We start from the raw sequence: 14,661 nt of genomic DNA, 5'->3' as shown, positions 1-14,661 counted from the left end.
CTTTAGAGCAGGGCTGATCTGAGGCAGACTGTGGCTTATGGGGTTTGTATTGTCGCTGAATTTGCCTCTGTCTCTCAGATGCCAGTGCCTGACCCCTAGTTCTGGCCCTCCAGCTGCCGCCGCCCCCATCTCCTAGCACTCACAATCTTCCATCATGGAAGATGATCTGGGCCGATGGGCCAAGGGAAGAGCTTCGGGCTGTAAGGTCCCTGGGAAAGCCGATCTGGGCTTAGGGCACCCGCATTTAGGGCCGTGACCATAATGAGTGGTGGAGGGATTTCCAGCCAGGGTATAAAATAAGGGTAGAAGGGCTGTGGCATTCAGGTCCCCTGTCCCCACCTCCCCCACCAGCTCTGGGTCTGACCTTCCATTGGCCTTTCCTCTACAACATTTTCCTGGTTCTGAGCCCACTGCACCAGGCCCCAAGGCCTCCAGGGCCTTACACCCAGTCTGAAGAGCAGCCAGCATGGTAGAAAGTGACCTCTGGCTAATGTAGTGGTCCCCGAGGGACCCCAGAATTCCCATGGGCAGGACCCACCTGTCCTTTGTGTCTCCTAGCTCTGCAGCAAGATCCTGGAGAAGACGGCCAATCCACAGTGGAACCAGAGCATCACACTGCCTGCCATGGTGAGAGCCTACCCTGCGTGGCTGGCCTGCGGGGGCTCTGGGCTCCGGAGGGTCCAGGGCTCCTTTCCTTGCCAACATCCCACCTGCCTCCCAGATTTCTGCTTGGAGGAGGGGGTGTCACTTTCTCCAAAGGGCCCCACTCCTGACATGTCTCTCTTCCCTCCACAGTTTCCCTCCATGTGTGAAAAAATGAGGGTTCGAGTCATAGACTGGTGAGTTGTGAGTCTGGGACTCATTCTTTTTTTTTTTTCTATTCTAGATATTTCATACAAGTGGGATCACACAATACTTGTCCTTTTGGACTGACTTATTTCACTCAGCATAGTGTTTCCAAGGCTTATCCATGTTGTAACATGTATCAGGCCTTCATTTCATATAGCTGAGTAATATTCCATTGTACGTGTATAGCATATTTTGTTTATCCATTCATCTGTTGATGGATATTTAGGCTGTTTCTAATTTTTGGTATTGTGAATGGTGCTACAGTGAACGTTGGTGTACAAATATCTGTTTGAGTCCCTGATTTCAGTTCTCTTGAGTATATACCTTGGAGTGGAATTCTGGGTCATTGAGTCTGGGGCTGTTTCTAGGCAGGTGTCATGAGGGGCACAGGGTCATTCAGTCCAATTAGGTTCAGTCCGTGCCTAGTGAGAGGGCACATTTCAGGTGGGATAGTCTTCCCTGGGGGAGGCCGGAGAAGGAGGGGGTATGACTGTTCTTGGGATGCCTACTCACAGCCTTAGGGATGAACAGGGCAGAGCCAGGTAGGGCTGTCAGGGCTCTGAGGAGGAGCCCAAGGTCCCTGAGGGCAGGAGGGGCCAGGGAAGGCTTCTTGGAGGAGGTGGGGCATGTGTTGGCCTAGGGGGTGGTGGGGATTTGACAAGTTCAGGGTGAAGGTATTCCATGAGGAGAGGATTATAAGTAAAGGTTCAGAAGCTGGAAAGAGCACAGCTTCTGGGAGGAAGGGGTGTGAAATCCTGAGGTGCTGGTAGGAAGGGACAGGATTTTATTTAGGCTGGGGAAGTGGGCCAGGTTTCCCCAGCAGGGGCCACCACTGCAGCCTGGGAACAGATGAGGGGAATAGCTCCAGGGCGTTTTAGACAAATAATGGTATATAACACTTACTGAGGAGGCCCTGGGTAGTGCAAACCAAAAGATTGGAGGTTGGAGTCTACCCAGAGATGCCTTGGAAGAAAGACCTGGCAATTTACTTCTGAAAAACCAGCCATTAAACACCCTATGGAGCAGTTTTACGCTGACACATTTGGGTTGCCATGAGTCAGCTGACAGCTCTTTTACTGGTTTTACTGGTAAACACTTGCTGAACACTTACTGTTTGCCAGGCCCAGACCTCAGCAAGCACTTTACATGTACCATGGATTCTGCTGTACAGACGAGGAAGCAGGTTTGGAGACGTGGAATGACCTGCCTGAGGTGACACAGCTAGGAAGGGGCAGAGGCCAGACTCAGCCCCCAGCCTGCCACTTCCAAAGCCTGTGTCCTTAACCATTGAGCTGTGCTGCCTCTCATACTTGAAGGGGCCATTAGGGGCTGACACATGTGATCTCCAGGACTTTCCATACGTCAGGCTTTCCAAAAAGAGAGAGTTGTCCTCTCTCTGCCCCCAAACAGTCTTGGCCGTGTGGTTCCCCAGCGTGTTCTCCTTTGGTCTTGGGCCCTTGGCACCCCCAGCCAGGAGGATAATGAGAGAACAGGGAAAAACCCCCAGACCACAGAGCCATTAAAGTGTGTGCCAGTTCCCCAGGCCTAAAGAAAACAGCTTGTGAGAATTAGAGGCGAGGAAAGGGAACGGTGAGGAGGGCCAGTGAGGGAGAGGCCCCTAGGGCCCTGACCACCGGTATGTACCACCGGGAAGCGGTTTGGAGGAGAGGTGTACTTTACGTCCACAGAGCAATCTCTCCATTCCAGGCCCTGATGTGTGTGTGCACGTGTGTGTGGTGCTGATGGTGTATCTGCGTGTCTCTGCACGTGGGTGCATGTGAGTGTGTGAACGGGCTTACAGTGTGGTGTTCCGTGCGTGTGTGTGTGTGTGTGTGTGTGTGTGTGTGTGTATGGGCCTCGCTCGTGCCCTGGGAGCTATGTTGATGGCAGTGTACTGTACAATCCAAACACATTACAGAATCTGGTGGTTGCATTTCTGGTTTGGGTTGAAGTGGCATTTTTATTGTGAGTCTATTTTGAGACTTGCTATATTTTCCAAAAGCAACCCCAAACCCCAAAACCCAACTCTTGGCCAGAAGGTATTCTGCTGCTGCAAGTTCCTACCCAGAAAGTGCTTTCTTCCCAGAAAATGCAGATAAACTTCTGTTACTACCTGAATCCTGGAAATGTGATATAGTTCACATGGCCCTTTCCCTGTAACTTCATCTTCCATTCAAGTCTTGAAAAATTACTTTCTTCTTAAAATATAGAACCTTGCCAAAACCGTAGTTGTTAGCTGCCATTGAGCTGACCCCCAGCTCATGGTGACCCCCATGTACAGTGGGATCGGACTTGTGATCTGTAGGGTTTTCTTAGCTGAATTTTGGAAGTAGATTGCCAGGCCTTTCTTCCTAGTCCCTCTTCGTCTGGAAACTCTGCTGAAACCTGTTCAGCATCATAGCAACATGAAAGCCTCCACTGACAGACGGGTGGTGGCCGCACATGAGACGCAGTGGCCAGCAACTGAACCTGCGTTTCCCGTGTGCAGGGTGAGAATTCTACCACCGAACCCCCCAAAACTACCCACCCCATAAAAACCAAACATCTCTCCCCTCATTCTCCCCTCCTCACCTGACTGAGAGGTTTCACAGAAATCCGATTCCACTGGTCTTTTCTTGGAGCTGGTCCTGAAGGAGGAGCCTTGGTGGTGCAGGGGTTAAAGCACTTGGCTGCTAACTGAAATGCCGGCGGTTCAAACCTACCAGCTACTCCATGGGAGGAAAATGTGGCAGTCTGCTTCTGTGAAGATCACAGCCTTGGAAAGAAACCCTGTGGGGCCATTCAGCTCTCATTCAGGGTTCCTCTGAGTTGGGGTCAACTTGACAGCGGTGGACTTAGTCTTTTTTTTTTTTTGGTCATGAAGGCAATTTAAAATGCCATCATCTCTCAGTTCTCTGGTGTTAATAATTTCATTGTAAAATGTTTAAGGACATTTTTACCTCCCCGTTCTTATGGATATCTTCACCAAGATAAAGATCTGGGCTAACAATTCACTCTTCTGAATGGAACCCAGTGGCCCTGATGGAAAACTTAAAAATCAAAGCTTAATCGCAGCGCTGGGAAACTATAAGTACAAAGAAGGCAGGAAGGGCAGCAGCACACAATGGGATATCTTTAAAAGAAAAAAAAAAACAAAAACACCCCCCCATGCCATCTGTCTTTCACGGTGGGGTCAGATGGATCAGAGCCTCACAGCCAGGCACACAGAGTGCTCTTAGTAGGGAGGAAGGGCCTGAGTGAGGACCAGGAATAAAAGGGAAAGTGTTCACTGTGAAGCTTCCTGAAGGAGAAGTAAGTCTAGCCCAGCCCAGGGTTTCTCAACCTTGCACTATTGACATGTCGGCTGGTACAGTTCTTTGTGGCCCGGGGTATCCTGTGCATTGAAGGGTGTTTAGCAGAAACCACGGCTTCTACCCACTAGGTACTAGAGTTGTTGCGTGCTGTGGAGTTGATTCCAACTCATAGTGACCCTGTAGGATACAGCAGAACTACCCCATAGGGTTTCCAAAGCTGTAATCCTTATGGAAGCAGGCTGCCACATCTTTTCTTCCATGGAATGGCTGGTGGGTTTGAACCACCTACCTTTCAGTCAGCAGCCGAGCCCTTTGTCATGGTGCCACCAGGGCTTCTTAGATACTAGTAGCACCCCCCACATACCCAAAATGTCTTCAGACCTTGTCGAATGTCCCTTAGGGGTCAAAATTGCCCTGGCTAATACCCACTGGCCAAGAAGGAAGCAGCAGTTTGTAGCACTTAAAATTCTGGTTTCACGTCAGGTGCTTTGGCCTCAAATCCCAGCTTTGCCATCTTGGCAAGTTATTTAAACTTCCAAACCTCAGCTTCTTCATGGGAAATTGGGGCTTATAGTAGTGCCTACCTCACAGGGCTGTTGTGAGGATTAAATGAGCTAACTTGAATGAAGACACAGTGTTTAGCTCTTAGTAAATGCTCAATAAATGTTAGTCAGTGGAGCTTCCAGACTAAGACAGACCAGAAAGAAAGGCCTGGCCATGTACTTCCGAAAATCAGCAATGAAAACCCTATGGATCATAATAGTCTGATCCTGTTGTGCATGGTGTCACCGTGAGTTGGGGGCGGACTTGAAGGCAGCTAACACCAACATTGCTATGGGGGGGGCAGTTTGGGGGGGCACAGAGGGAGGGTCTGCACAGGATGTGATTGACTTATTGGTTAATCAATCAGTTAGTCACACAATCCCCTACACTGCCGGGAGAGGAGAGAGATTTTCCTGTGGGCCGCAGGACAGGCCCCTACAACGCCTGGGAGCAGCCCTTGTCATGGGAACGGGACTCAGGACACCCCTCCCTTTACCCCTCCCTCCCCAGCTGGCCTTGGGGCTCTGAGCCTCAGTTTCCTCCTCTGTGTAACTGAGATGGTGATGAAAAGTACGCGTTCCTCAAGGCTATTTGGAAGATCCTGTGTGATGAAGGAGGTCGTTACAAGTGTTTACTGAGTCAGATACAAACAAAAGGAGCCGTGGAGATAATATCTTCCGGGTCACTTGTGTTTTCCCTGGATCTGGATGTTTTCTTAGCTCCTGAACAGCCTCGCACTCCCCGGCCATGCCTCTGGCCTCCTTGCTCTCAGCCTGGGCAGCGCTCAGGAAGTGTCGATGGTTGGCAACATGGACTAATTCCCTTAAGGGAAGCTCGAGCAAATCTTTCTTTCTAGTCTCTTCTTGCCTAGGATCACCAGGCCTCAGAGGGCTGGGGCAGCTAATGCTGTGTAACCGAGGGAAGCCATTTCCTTCCTGGGTGTGCTGTGGCCTGCGAGTCCCTTAGGCACTCAGGCCCTCTCTGTCCCCTTGCTCTAGGGACCGTCTCACTCACAATGACATCGTGGCCACCACCTACCTGAGTATGTCCCAAATCTCTGCCCCTGGAGGAGAAATAGAAGGTAAGTGCCACCTTTTTTCAGCTTCTGGTGCCCCAGGCTCCCCTTGTCCCTCCCCACCCCCCACCCCCCACCCCCCACCCCAGTCTTCATACCTTGTTGGGGAGTTTGCAGAAAAGGGAAGATTATAAGGCCCGTACTGCCCATTTTCCGTGGAGAAGGGCTCTGCCAATGAGGGTGATGGAATGGCAGACGTTTGGGATTCTCCACCTCTCAGATGGTGGGGTAGATAACCATGGAGATGGTACAGAGAGGAATAGTCACTCCCCGCCCCCCCGCCCCAGATAGTACTGGTGGGCTGTGGCCATACTGTCCACTGGGTTCTTTGTGGCCCAACTGAATTCTAGCAGTTTCTATCTTGAAATATCTCTCATTGGTCTATTAAAAAGTAATCCATGATTGTTTTGTAAATTTTAAGTAAAGAGATAATGTGAAAGAAGAATATAAAATTTACTCATGAAATTACCCATAAGCTTATCCCCAGACATGAAGAAACTATTACTATTCTAGGGCCTTTCTGTATGTATGTATGTATGTACATGTGGATGCATGTATATGTACACGTGTACACATATATTATGTATACGTATTTGGTTTTTTTTTATATATGTATATACGTATACATAATTAAAAAACAAATTGTTTTGAAAATTGCTTTTTGCCACTTGGCAATTCGACATAGATGACTTTTCATGTTATTGAATGTTCTTTAACAATACAATTTTAAGTGACTACACATATTCCATTTTCTTTTTTACACATATTCCATTGTTAATTAAGGAGTTAATGTTGAATATGTAGGTGTTTTCTAATTTTTCTAAATTTTAAACAATTAATTTTGTAAGGAATATTTTCATACCTGAGTCTTTGGATAAATAACCCAGAAGTGGAATTGCAAAGGATTTAGCCATTTTAAAAGCTTTTTTAGTTTATATCAAAATTGCCCTTTAAAAAAGTTGGACTAATTTGTGCTCTGGTTACTCCCATAAACCTATTTACCTGTACCCTCACCAATATGGGGCAAAATAATAATATTAAAAAAGAACTTTGTTAATTTGATGGGTAAAAATAGCATCTCATTGTTTGTGTAATTTTTGTTTCTTTGACAGCTGAAGTTGACCAATGCAAATTTTAAAATGTTTTAATAATGATTTTATACTTATATGTTTTATATTTATTCTATTGTGAGTTATCAGTTCGTGTTCTTGGCCCATGTCTCTGATGGTATGTTTGTCTTTTTCTGATTGGTTTGTAAGAGTTTTGTATATGTATGGATATAAACTTTTTCTCTGTCATATACGTGGTGCATAATTTTTCTGTTTTATTTTAATCACTTAATAGTTTTTGAAGTATAGACATTTAAAATTTTTATGTAGGCAAATCTATTAATCTTTTTCCTAGTGAATAAGGTAGGGATCTAACAACTTTTTTTTTAAATTGTTCTTTGGTGGTACCAACACTATAAACTGAATAACATTTTCCTATATTTTGAAATGCCACTTTACCACCTACTAAATGTGTTCTTTAGCCTGTTTCTGGATTTTCTATTTTCTTCAATTGGTATGTCTACTTATTTCTCAGGTTTTGGTGTCTGGGTTATGCTGGCTCTGTAAAATTAATTGGAAAGATTTAAAGTCTTCTCTAACATCTGGAACAGTTTATATAACATAGGAATATAGTCTTTTGAGGGTTTGAAAGAATTCACCCATAAAACCATGTGGGCTGGGTGCCCTTTTGAGCGGGTGTAGTACTAGCTCTTTAAAAACGTTTTCAATTTTTCCTGTGATCATTGTTATTTTTAGCTTGTTACTTTCTTTTTTTTTTTTTCTAGTCAATTTTGGTAATCTATATTTTCCTAGAAAAGCATCCATCATATTGAGGTCTTCTAATTTATTTACTTATTGTTTTATTTTTTATTGTGCTTTAAACAATTAATACACATATTGTTTTGTGACACTGGTTGCCAACCCTGCAACGTGTCAACCCTCTCCCCTTCTTGACCTTGGGTTCCCCATTTCCATTTGTCCAGCTTTCTTGTCCCCTCCTGCCTTTGCCCCTGGTCTGGTGTACCAATTTATCTCATATACATGGTTGAACTACATGTGTTATTGTTTGTTTTATAGGGCTGTCTAATCTTTGGCTGAAGGGTGAACCTCAGAGGTGACTTCAGTACTGAGTTAAAACGGTGTGTGAGGGCTATACTCTCGGGGTTTCTCCAGTAAGTCTGGTCTTTTTTTGTGAGTTAGAATTTTGTTCTACGTTTTTCTCTAGCTCCTCTATTGTGGTCCCTGGTAACTGGGCACCATCTAGTTGTGCTGGACTCAGTCTGGTGGAGGCTGTGGTATTTGTGGTCCATTAGTTCTTTGGACTAATGTTTCCCTTGTGTCTTTGGTTTTCTTCATTCTCTCTTGCTCCAGATGGGGTGGGACCTATTTACTCACTGTTTTGCAGATCAATCTTTTATAATTTAAACAGTTCTACCTATGATGTTCTCCTCTTATTTCAAATGCTATGTATTTGAGTTTTCTCTCCCTCTCTTTCTTAATTAACGTTGTTAGAAGTTTGTTTACTTTATTGGACTTTTCAAAGAATCCGCTTTTGAATTTATTTATTTTCTCTTTCTTGATTAACATTGTTAGAAGTTTGTTTACTTTTTTGGACTTTTCAAAGAATCAGCTTCTGAATTTATTTTTCAATTAGAATACTTTCTTCGTTTTCTAATTCTTTATTTTCTGCTTCATCTTTTTACAGTTTTTCAACTTTCTTTAGGATTATTTTATTTCCATTTTTAACTTTCTAATTTCTTGTGATTATGTAAAAAATTTCTTAAATAGTGGAAGTATGGTTTCTGCCTTATATGTCATGCTTAAAAGGCTGTCAGCAGCCTCCCAAATTTAGTTATATTTAACTATATATATATTTTTACATTTGAATATTTCATCTAGTTTGAATTTATTTTCGTGTATATTCTGAGAGCACTCTGGTGTGATTCCTTTGTGGGTAGTCTATTTTTTTCAGGCTAGATGCTTATAGGAATTTATCTTTTTTCATGTAGTTTAAAAAATTACTTGAGTCTATCAAGGTTTCATTGAATTTTGTCTGGGACATGGTGAGTTCTTAAATCTGAGCCGAGGAATGTGTTATTTTATTATAACACAGTAACATGGACACGTGGAGGCAGGATAGGGTAGGGTAAGAGCTGGAGCTTTGGAACCAGGCAACTTGGAGTCAGATTTTGTTCTGCTTCTTTGAAAGTCGAGTGAGTTGCTCCAGGCTCCTTTCTACAAAATGGGGGCTATTATGAGTTCCAATCTCACAGGGTGGTTGTAAGAATTCAATAAGATTATAAATGTAAAGTTCTTATAGTACCTCGTACATTTTAAGCCCTGATGTTATATTTTCTATTTGATACCATTATTATTGGCTTTCTGCATCACTAATCTGATTTTTTTCTTTTCTGCACCAATTCTGCTCTTTACTGCTTCCCATATGGTTTAAAATTTGCTGTTGCATTTTTAGTTTCCTGTCAAGTCCTTTCCCTCTATCATTCTTTTTATATTATCCTTTTCTTCTTTGCTCCCTACCTATTCTTTCTCAGAAGTTTTGCTTTTTTGTTCCACAGAGGCCCTGTCCTCTTGCACTCTGTTGAGGGTTCCAAGTAATTTCCTGAAAATTTCAGATGACGCTCCCCTGAGTCTTATAGATGCTGCTTTTCTGTCCTGCTGGACACTGTTATTTTCCTCCCTTTATTTACTCTCACAGGATCTGTTCCGCGGGAGCGTTTCTTTGCAGACGGTGTGTGTGGGTCTCTGACCAGCTGTGTCCTGGGTCAGTCCCCCGCTCAGACCTCTAGAAGGAGAACGCGTTAATGTGATTGGTTTCTGGCAGACTCTACCAAGTGCTCCTGAGTTGGTGTCTTCTCTCATTCTCTCTTCTAGCTTCTCTGAAACATTTTTTTTTTTTTTTTTTTTTTTACTTTTAATTATAGAGACTTTCAAACACACGCAGAAGTAGAGAATTATATACTCGGCTTTGCCATCTGGGTGCCCTCTCCATTCAGATTCCACCTCTGGTACATTTAATGGGTGGGATTCACACAGAACTACCTGCTCTCAGAGCTCCTCCTGCCCCAGAGCCCTCTCCATCCTAACTGTGGAACTCCCTGTCCCAGAATGCAGTCCCCCTCACCACTAACTGCTCAGACAGTTTCTGAGAATGGCCATCCTGGATACACAGGCAGAAAGAGTTGAGGCGAGGGCAGTGTAGCCGGGGAGCCACCTCATAGTTGGACTTCCTGGTGTGGAAGGAGCCTCGCCTCCATGTCGGTGCCGTCCTTGGCTCTGAATCCAGACCTCCTATTTTCCGACAGTTGCCAGCTATCACCCATCTGATGGAGAGTTTAGATCCCGACCAGGTTCTAGTGTCTGAATCCCCTGTCCCTTGTCAGTCTTCGTTTCTGGAGGTGACATTGTTACTAGGTTCTGTCGAGTCAATTCCAAATCGTAGTGACCCCATGTTATAGAGTAAAACTGCCTCATAGGGTTTTCTAGGCTGCAATCTTTTTTTTTTTTTTTTTTTTAACCTTAATGTGTTTCATGTGAAAGTTTACAAGACGAATTAGTTTCTCATTCAAAAATCCATACAAATTGTTTTGTGACATTGGTTGCAATCCACATGATGTGTCAACACTCTCCCCTTTCTGCCCATTCGTCCAGGTTTTCTGTCTCTTCCTGCCTTCCCGTCTTTGCTTTTGGTTAGGTGTTGTCTACTTGATTGAACTTAAAAGCACTTTCTTCACATGTGTTATTGTTTGTTTCATAGGCCTGTCTAATCTTTGGCTGAAAGGTAGACTTTGGGAATGGCTTCATTCTGAGTTAGCAGGGCGTCCAGGGGCCATAGTCCCGGGGATTCCTCCAGCCTCTGTCAGACCAATAAGTCTGGTCTTTTTTTGTGAATTGGATTTTGTTCTACATTTTCCCCCTGCTCTGTCCAGAACCCTCTATTATTATCTTTGTCAGAGCAGTTGTTGGTGGTAGTTGGGCACCATCTAGTTCTTCTGGGCTCAGGCTGGTAGAGGCTCTGGTTCATGGGGTCCCTTAGTCCTTTGGACTGATATTTTCCTGGTGTCCTTGGTTTTCTTCATTCTCTTTTGCTCTGAACATGTTGGGACCAATCGATGTATTTTAGATGGCCACTCGTAAACTTTTAAGACCCCAGATGCTACTCACCAAAGTAGGATGTAGAACATTTTCTTTATGAGCTATGTTTTGCCAATTAATCTAGTCTGTAATCTTTACGGGAGCAGATCTCCAAGTCTTTCTTCCACAGAGCCACTGGGTGGGTTTGAACTGCCAACGAAAGGTTGGCAGCTGAGCCCTTAACCATTGTGCCGCCAGGGCCCCTTGATGGTGATACTGGTTAGCCCTGATCTTTTTCTGTATCAGCATACATATTTTAATAGGAAGGTGAGAAGGGTGCGGATGTGCCCACTAGATGGCGCTCAGGTCATTGGCAACCCAGTGTGCTTTGGGTGGAGGTGTTCAAAGGCAGGAGCGCCTTCCCTCACAGACGGTTTAGGAAAAGGAGGAGAATCTTCATGCAGCCAGGTCACCAGTTTTAAATAGGCAGTTAAGTAGTTCGGTCCATGTAACAATAAGAGTTAAGTTTATTGGTCAAGCTCAAGTTGTGCTTTATAACTGTTCAGGCTCCCTGCTGTCCTTCCCTTGGAGGTGTGTCTGCCTCTGAGGGGAGCCTCTCTCCAGGCTCTGACATCAATGCTTGCCTTGCTCCTGGCCAAGCTTCCCCCACTTGCCCTTCTGAGGTCCCTTCAGAACCCATCACTTGAACTTTCCTTTTAGGTCTATTGTATTTTTTCTCCATATTGTGTGGTTCTAGCACATCTGGGTGATCCACAGCTCTTCCTCAAAACCAAGACTAAACCAAACTGTTAAAAAATTTTTTTTTCCCCTATCTTCCCAACCCGTGGTTCACCAGATTATTTGGTTCAGCCAGGAGTGTGTGTTTCCAGTAAGGGCAGGATCCAACACTAGCCTCTTAAGCTCTTCTGCCCACAGGTTTGCTTGGACACACTTAAGTGTTCCCTGGACTCTGTGCTCAAGAGTATTTAGTAAAAAATTATTTTTTAAAAAGGAGTGCTTTCCTTTGAAGTTGCTGTTTCTTTTGAAGGTAAGACCTGTGAAAGCAACACAGATAAAAAAGAAAACTTTATACATATGAAAATCACGCTACGTAAATGGCACTTGCATCCTAAAGTTTTTCCACAGTTAAAAAAAAATTCCAAGTTAGTTTCTTTTTGTCCTTGGGATAGTTCTCGGTTTTCCCTCTTGCTTGGCATCGGCTGGTGTCCGGCAGCCCCGTGCTGTGGGCGTTGGAGGTACATAAAGGGGCAGGGCTGGCAGCTGGGAGTGGGGACACAGGTGTCTCCAGGACTGTCTGAGGGCTGTGATGTGTGGCTCCCTGGGCTGGCGGCCTTCTCTGTGTCTCTTTCAGTTTCCCCAGGTGAGAGTCAGGCTTGGCTGCCCAGGCCAGAGAACTGGGAGTGTCCCTCTGTGTTTTGGGGCTGCCACAGCCCCAGTTCCCTGGGCTTAGGGAAAACACATCAACTTGTGTTTTGGCAGAAGGGCGATGAGTAAATAGAGACTTTGTCTGGAGTGGCTTCACTGGTCGCTGTGCCCTTGACTTTACGAGCTCTCTGCAGACATAGGGGAGAGAACCTGGGGTGATCCTCAGCACCTGGAGACCAGTGACCCTGCCTGAAATTAGGAATCATTGGTCTAAAACATCAGCAGGGCCAGGCCATGTCTTACCTTGTGGTCCCAGTGCCTAGCAACTGTGCCTGGTTAGGTTTGTGGAATGAATGAATGAACAAATGCATGAGTGAATAAATGAAAAAGAGATGCTGGATCTGCAGTTGGGAACCAGACTACTCCCGAGCCACCCCCTTGGTCTGCCTAGCCACCAGAGGCGTGTGTTGGTCAGCTGGCTGGTGGGATTAGAGGCCATCCGTGCTGGGCTGGGGCCCTGTCTGCACCAGGATTCAGGGTCAGGCTGTGGGTGGGAAGCTAAGTTTGACTCCGCAAGAAGCACATGGAGGTCAGACCAGTGACCTTGGCCTCATTAGCCTGAGATAACTGGCCAGGCCTGTTTGTAATCATTTTGAAGGAGCTTAACATGGAATCTGTTTCCTTCCTGTGGTCCCTGACGGCTGCTCTCGTCAGCTGCAGCTGTGCCTGCCACGCCTGTCCTCTCCTCTTGCTGCCACTGAAAGCTCCCCTGTGGCCAGAGGCTGGGCTCCCCCACTGATGAAAACCTATTCCTGTGGATATGAAAATGGCCATGAATTATAATTTCTGCAGCCCTGACTTCTGCCAGTTGGCATTCCTGGCCGAGGCTGGCTGCGGAGAGCCAAGGGGTGGGTCCCAGGGCCTCAGGCCCCACCTTCAGCTGGGTCGCTGCCTCTGTCCTTGCTTGTCCAGCCTGTCCTCATGTCCAGGCCTTCACGCTCTCATCTCTTCCTCTCTCTGTGTCTCAGCTCATTCTTTCTTCACAATGTTTTGCTCGACTCCACAATCGTGGACCTACGGGAAAATAGCAGTAGGTGTTTTCTGGGAGGAGATCCACGATATTCTAGGTAAAGGTGAACGATGAATGAAATACAGATTTTATCAACTACGTCCCCGGGCTTGGCCATGACCCTGGACTTGGTTACACTTTGAAGAGAAGGAGAAGTTCAGCGGCAGGAAGAGGCAGAATCTGGAGAGGACAGGGGAAGAAAACTGAGCATCTCTCGCTCCCTTGGGGGCATCTTGGACCTCCCTAGAAGTGAGGGAGATGTGTCCAAGTGTCTCCTTCCTTCTCTTATTTCTACAGTCCTTTACCAGCATTTAGGGGCACACCCAAGTGTGCAGAACCTTCAGCTAACGAGCATGGTCTGGCACTGTACTTCATTCGAAGTGTCAGGTCCCAGTGCCTGCTGTTGTGAAAATGCAACGTGGTGTCTTCAGTAGCAGTACTGGAAATAACCACTAGATGGCGATGTTGTTCCGTGAAATAGCGTCTTTCGGAGCACGTGGGTCTCAAGTGTCAACCTTCCTGCTGTGTAGGAGTGCTGGCTGTGCCTCCCTGCTTAACTCTGACATCTGCACTTTGTTTCCCTCACTTATCTGACTATAATGTGGAAAAGCACTTTTTTTTTTCTTTGTCATTTCTTGAATGTATCCAGTTGAATTTGGGGTCCAATTTTCAGTTGACAAACAATGCACCAGCATTCACAGACACAGCTGGGAGAGACCTGGGGGCTCCCCATGGTGGGGGGGGGGCTGTGTCTGCCTGGGGGTGTGTGAAGGTGGAACCATCAAGGATGTGATAAATTCACAACTTGGGTAGGGGCGAGGCCTCTGGCCACATCTGTTTCCCACACTGAACTGTCTTTCCATCTGTCTGTCTGCTATCTCTCATCCACCTGCCCCGTTCTCCTAACCCTGCGCCTCCTCCCAGCTGTGCCCATCCTAACCCTCTTTCCATTTCTTTACGCTTCAGAGGAACCTCCAGGTGTGGTCAAGCCTCCTCAAGCCACAGACCGTATGTTGCCTTCCGCTTGGGGCTGGCAGGGGGCGGGGCCTTTTGTTGTGGGAAGCTTTGTGATTTGCCCGAGCTGGGACTGAGATCCCCTGAGCTCACCTTTGGCTGTTACCTCTGAACCGCTGTTTAATGTGCAAATTGCTTGGAATGTTTTAAGGGCAATTCCTTCCCAGTCAGGGCTGGGGTTGTTGCTCAAATGAGCCCACTCTCTGACAGGGAGGGGTGGGGCCGGTATAGGGGTGTGCAGGGTGGGGGGAGAGGGGTAAGCAGTGACCCAGAGGAGGCCAGGGTGAGCAG

General features: G+C 46.1%; 1 protein-coding gene across 8 annotated transcripts in view; it reads left to right on the top strand.

The window, feature by feature from the left end:
* Nucleotides 1–14,661, top strand: part of DYSF (dysferlin) — a 242,382-nt gene that overhangs the window by 85,298 nt on the left and 142,423 nt on the right. For all 8 annotated transcript variants that reach the window (XM_049856492.1, XM_049856490.1, XM_049856488.1 and 5 more), the window contains 3 exons: nucleotides 559–627; nucleotides 796–839; nucleotides 5,684–5,766. In XM_049856492.1, the coding sequence (XP_049712449.1) occupies nucleotides 559–627; nucleotides 796–839; nucleotides 5,684–5,766 (196 nt within the window). The remainder of the gene's footprint in view (nucleotides 1–558; nucleotides 628–795; nucleotides 840–5,683; nucleotides 5,767–14,661) is intronic.

Source organism: Elephas maximus, chromosome 17 (assembly GCF_024166365.1).
Source record: "Elephas maximus indicus isolate mEleMax1 chromosome 17, mEleMax1 primary haplotype, whole genome shotgun sequence".
Taxonomy (NCBI): Eukaryota; Metazoa; Chordata; class Mammalia; order Proboscidea; family Elephantidae; genus Elephas; species Elephas maximus.
Note: the sequence above shows the minus strand (reverse complement) of the source record. Positions and strands in the feature narration are given on the sequence as shown.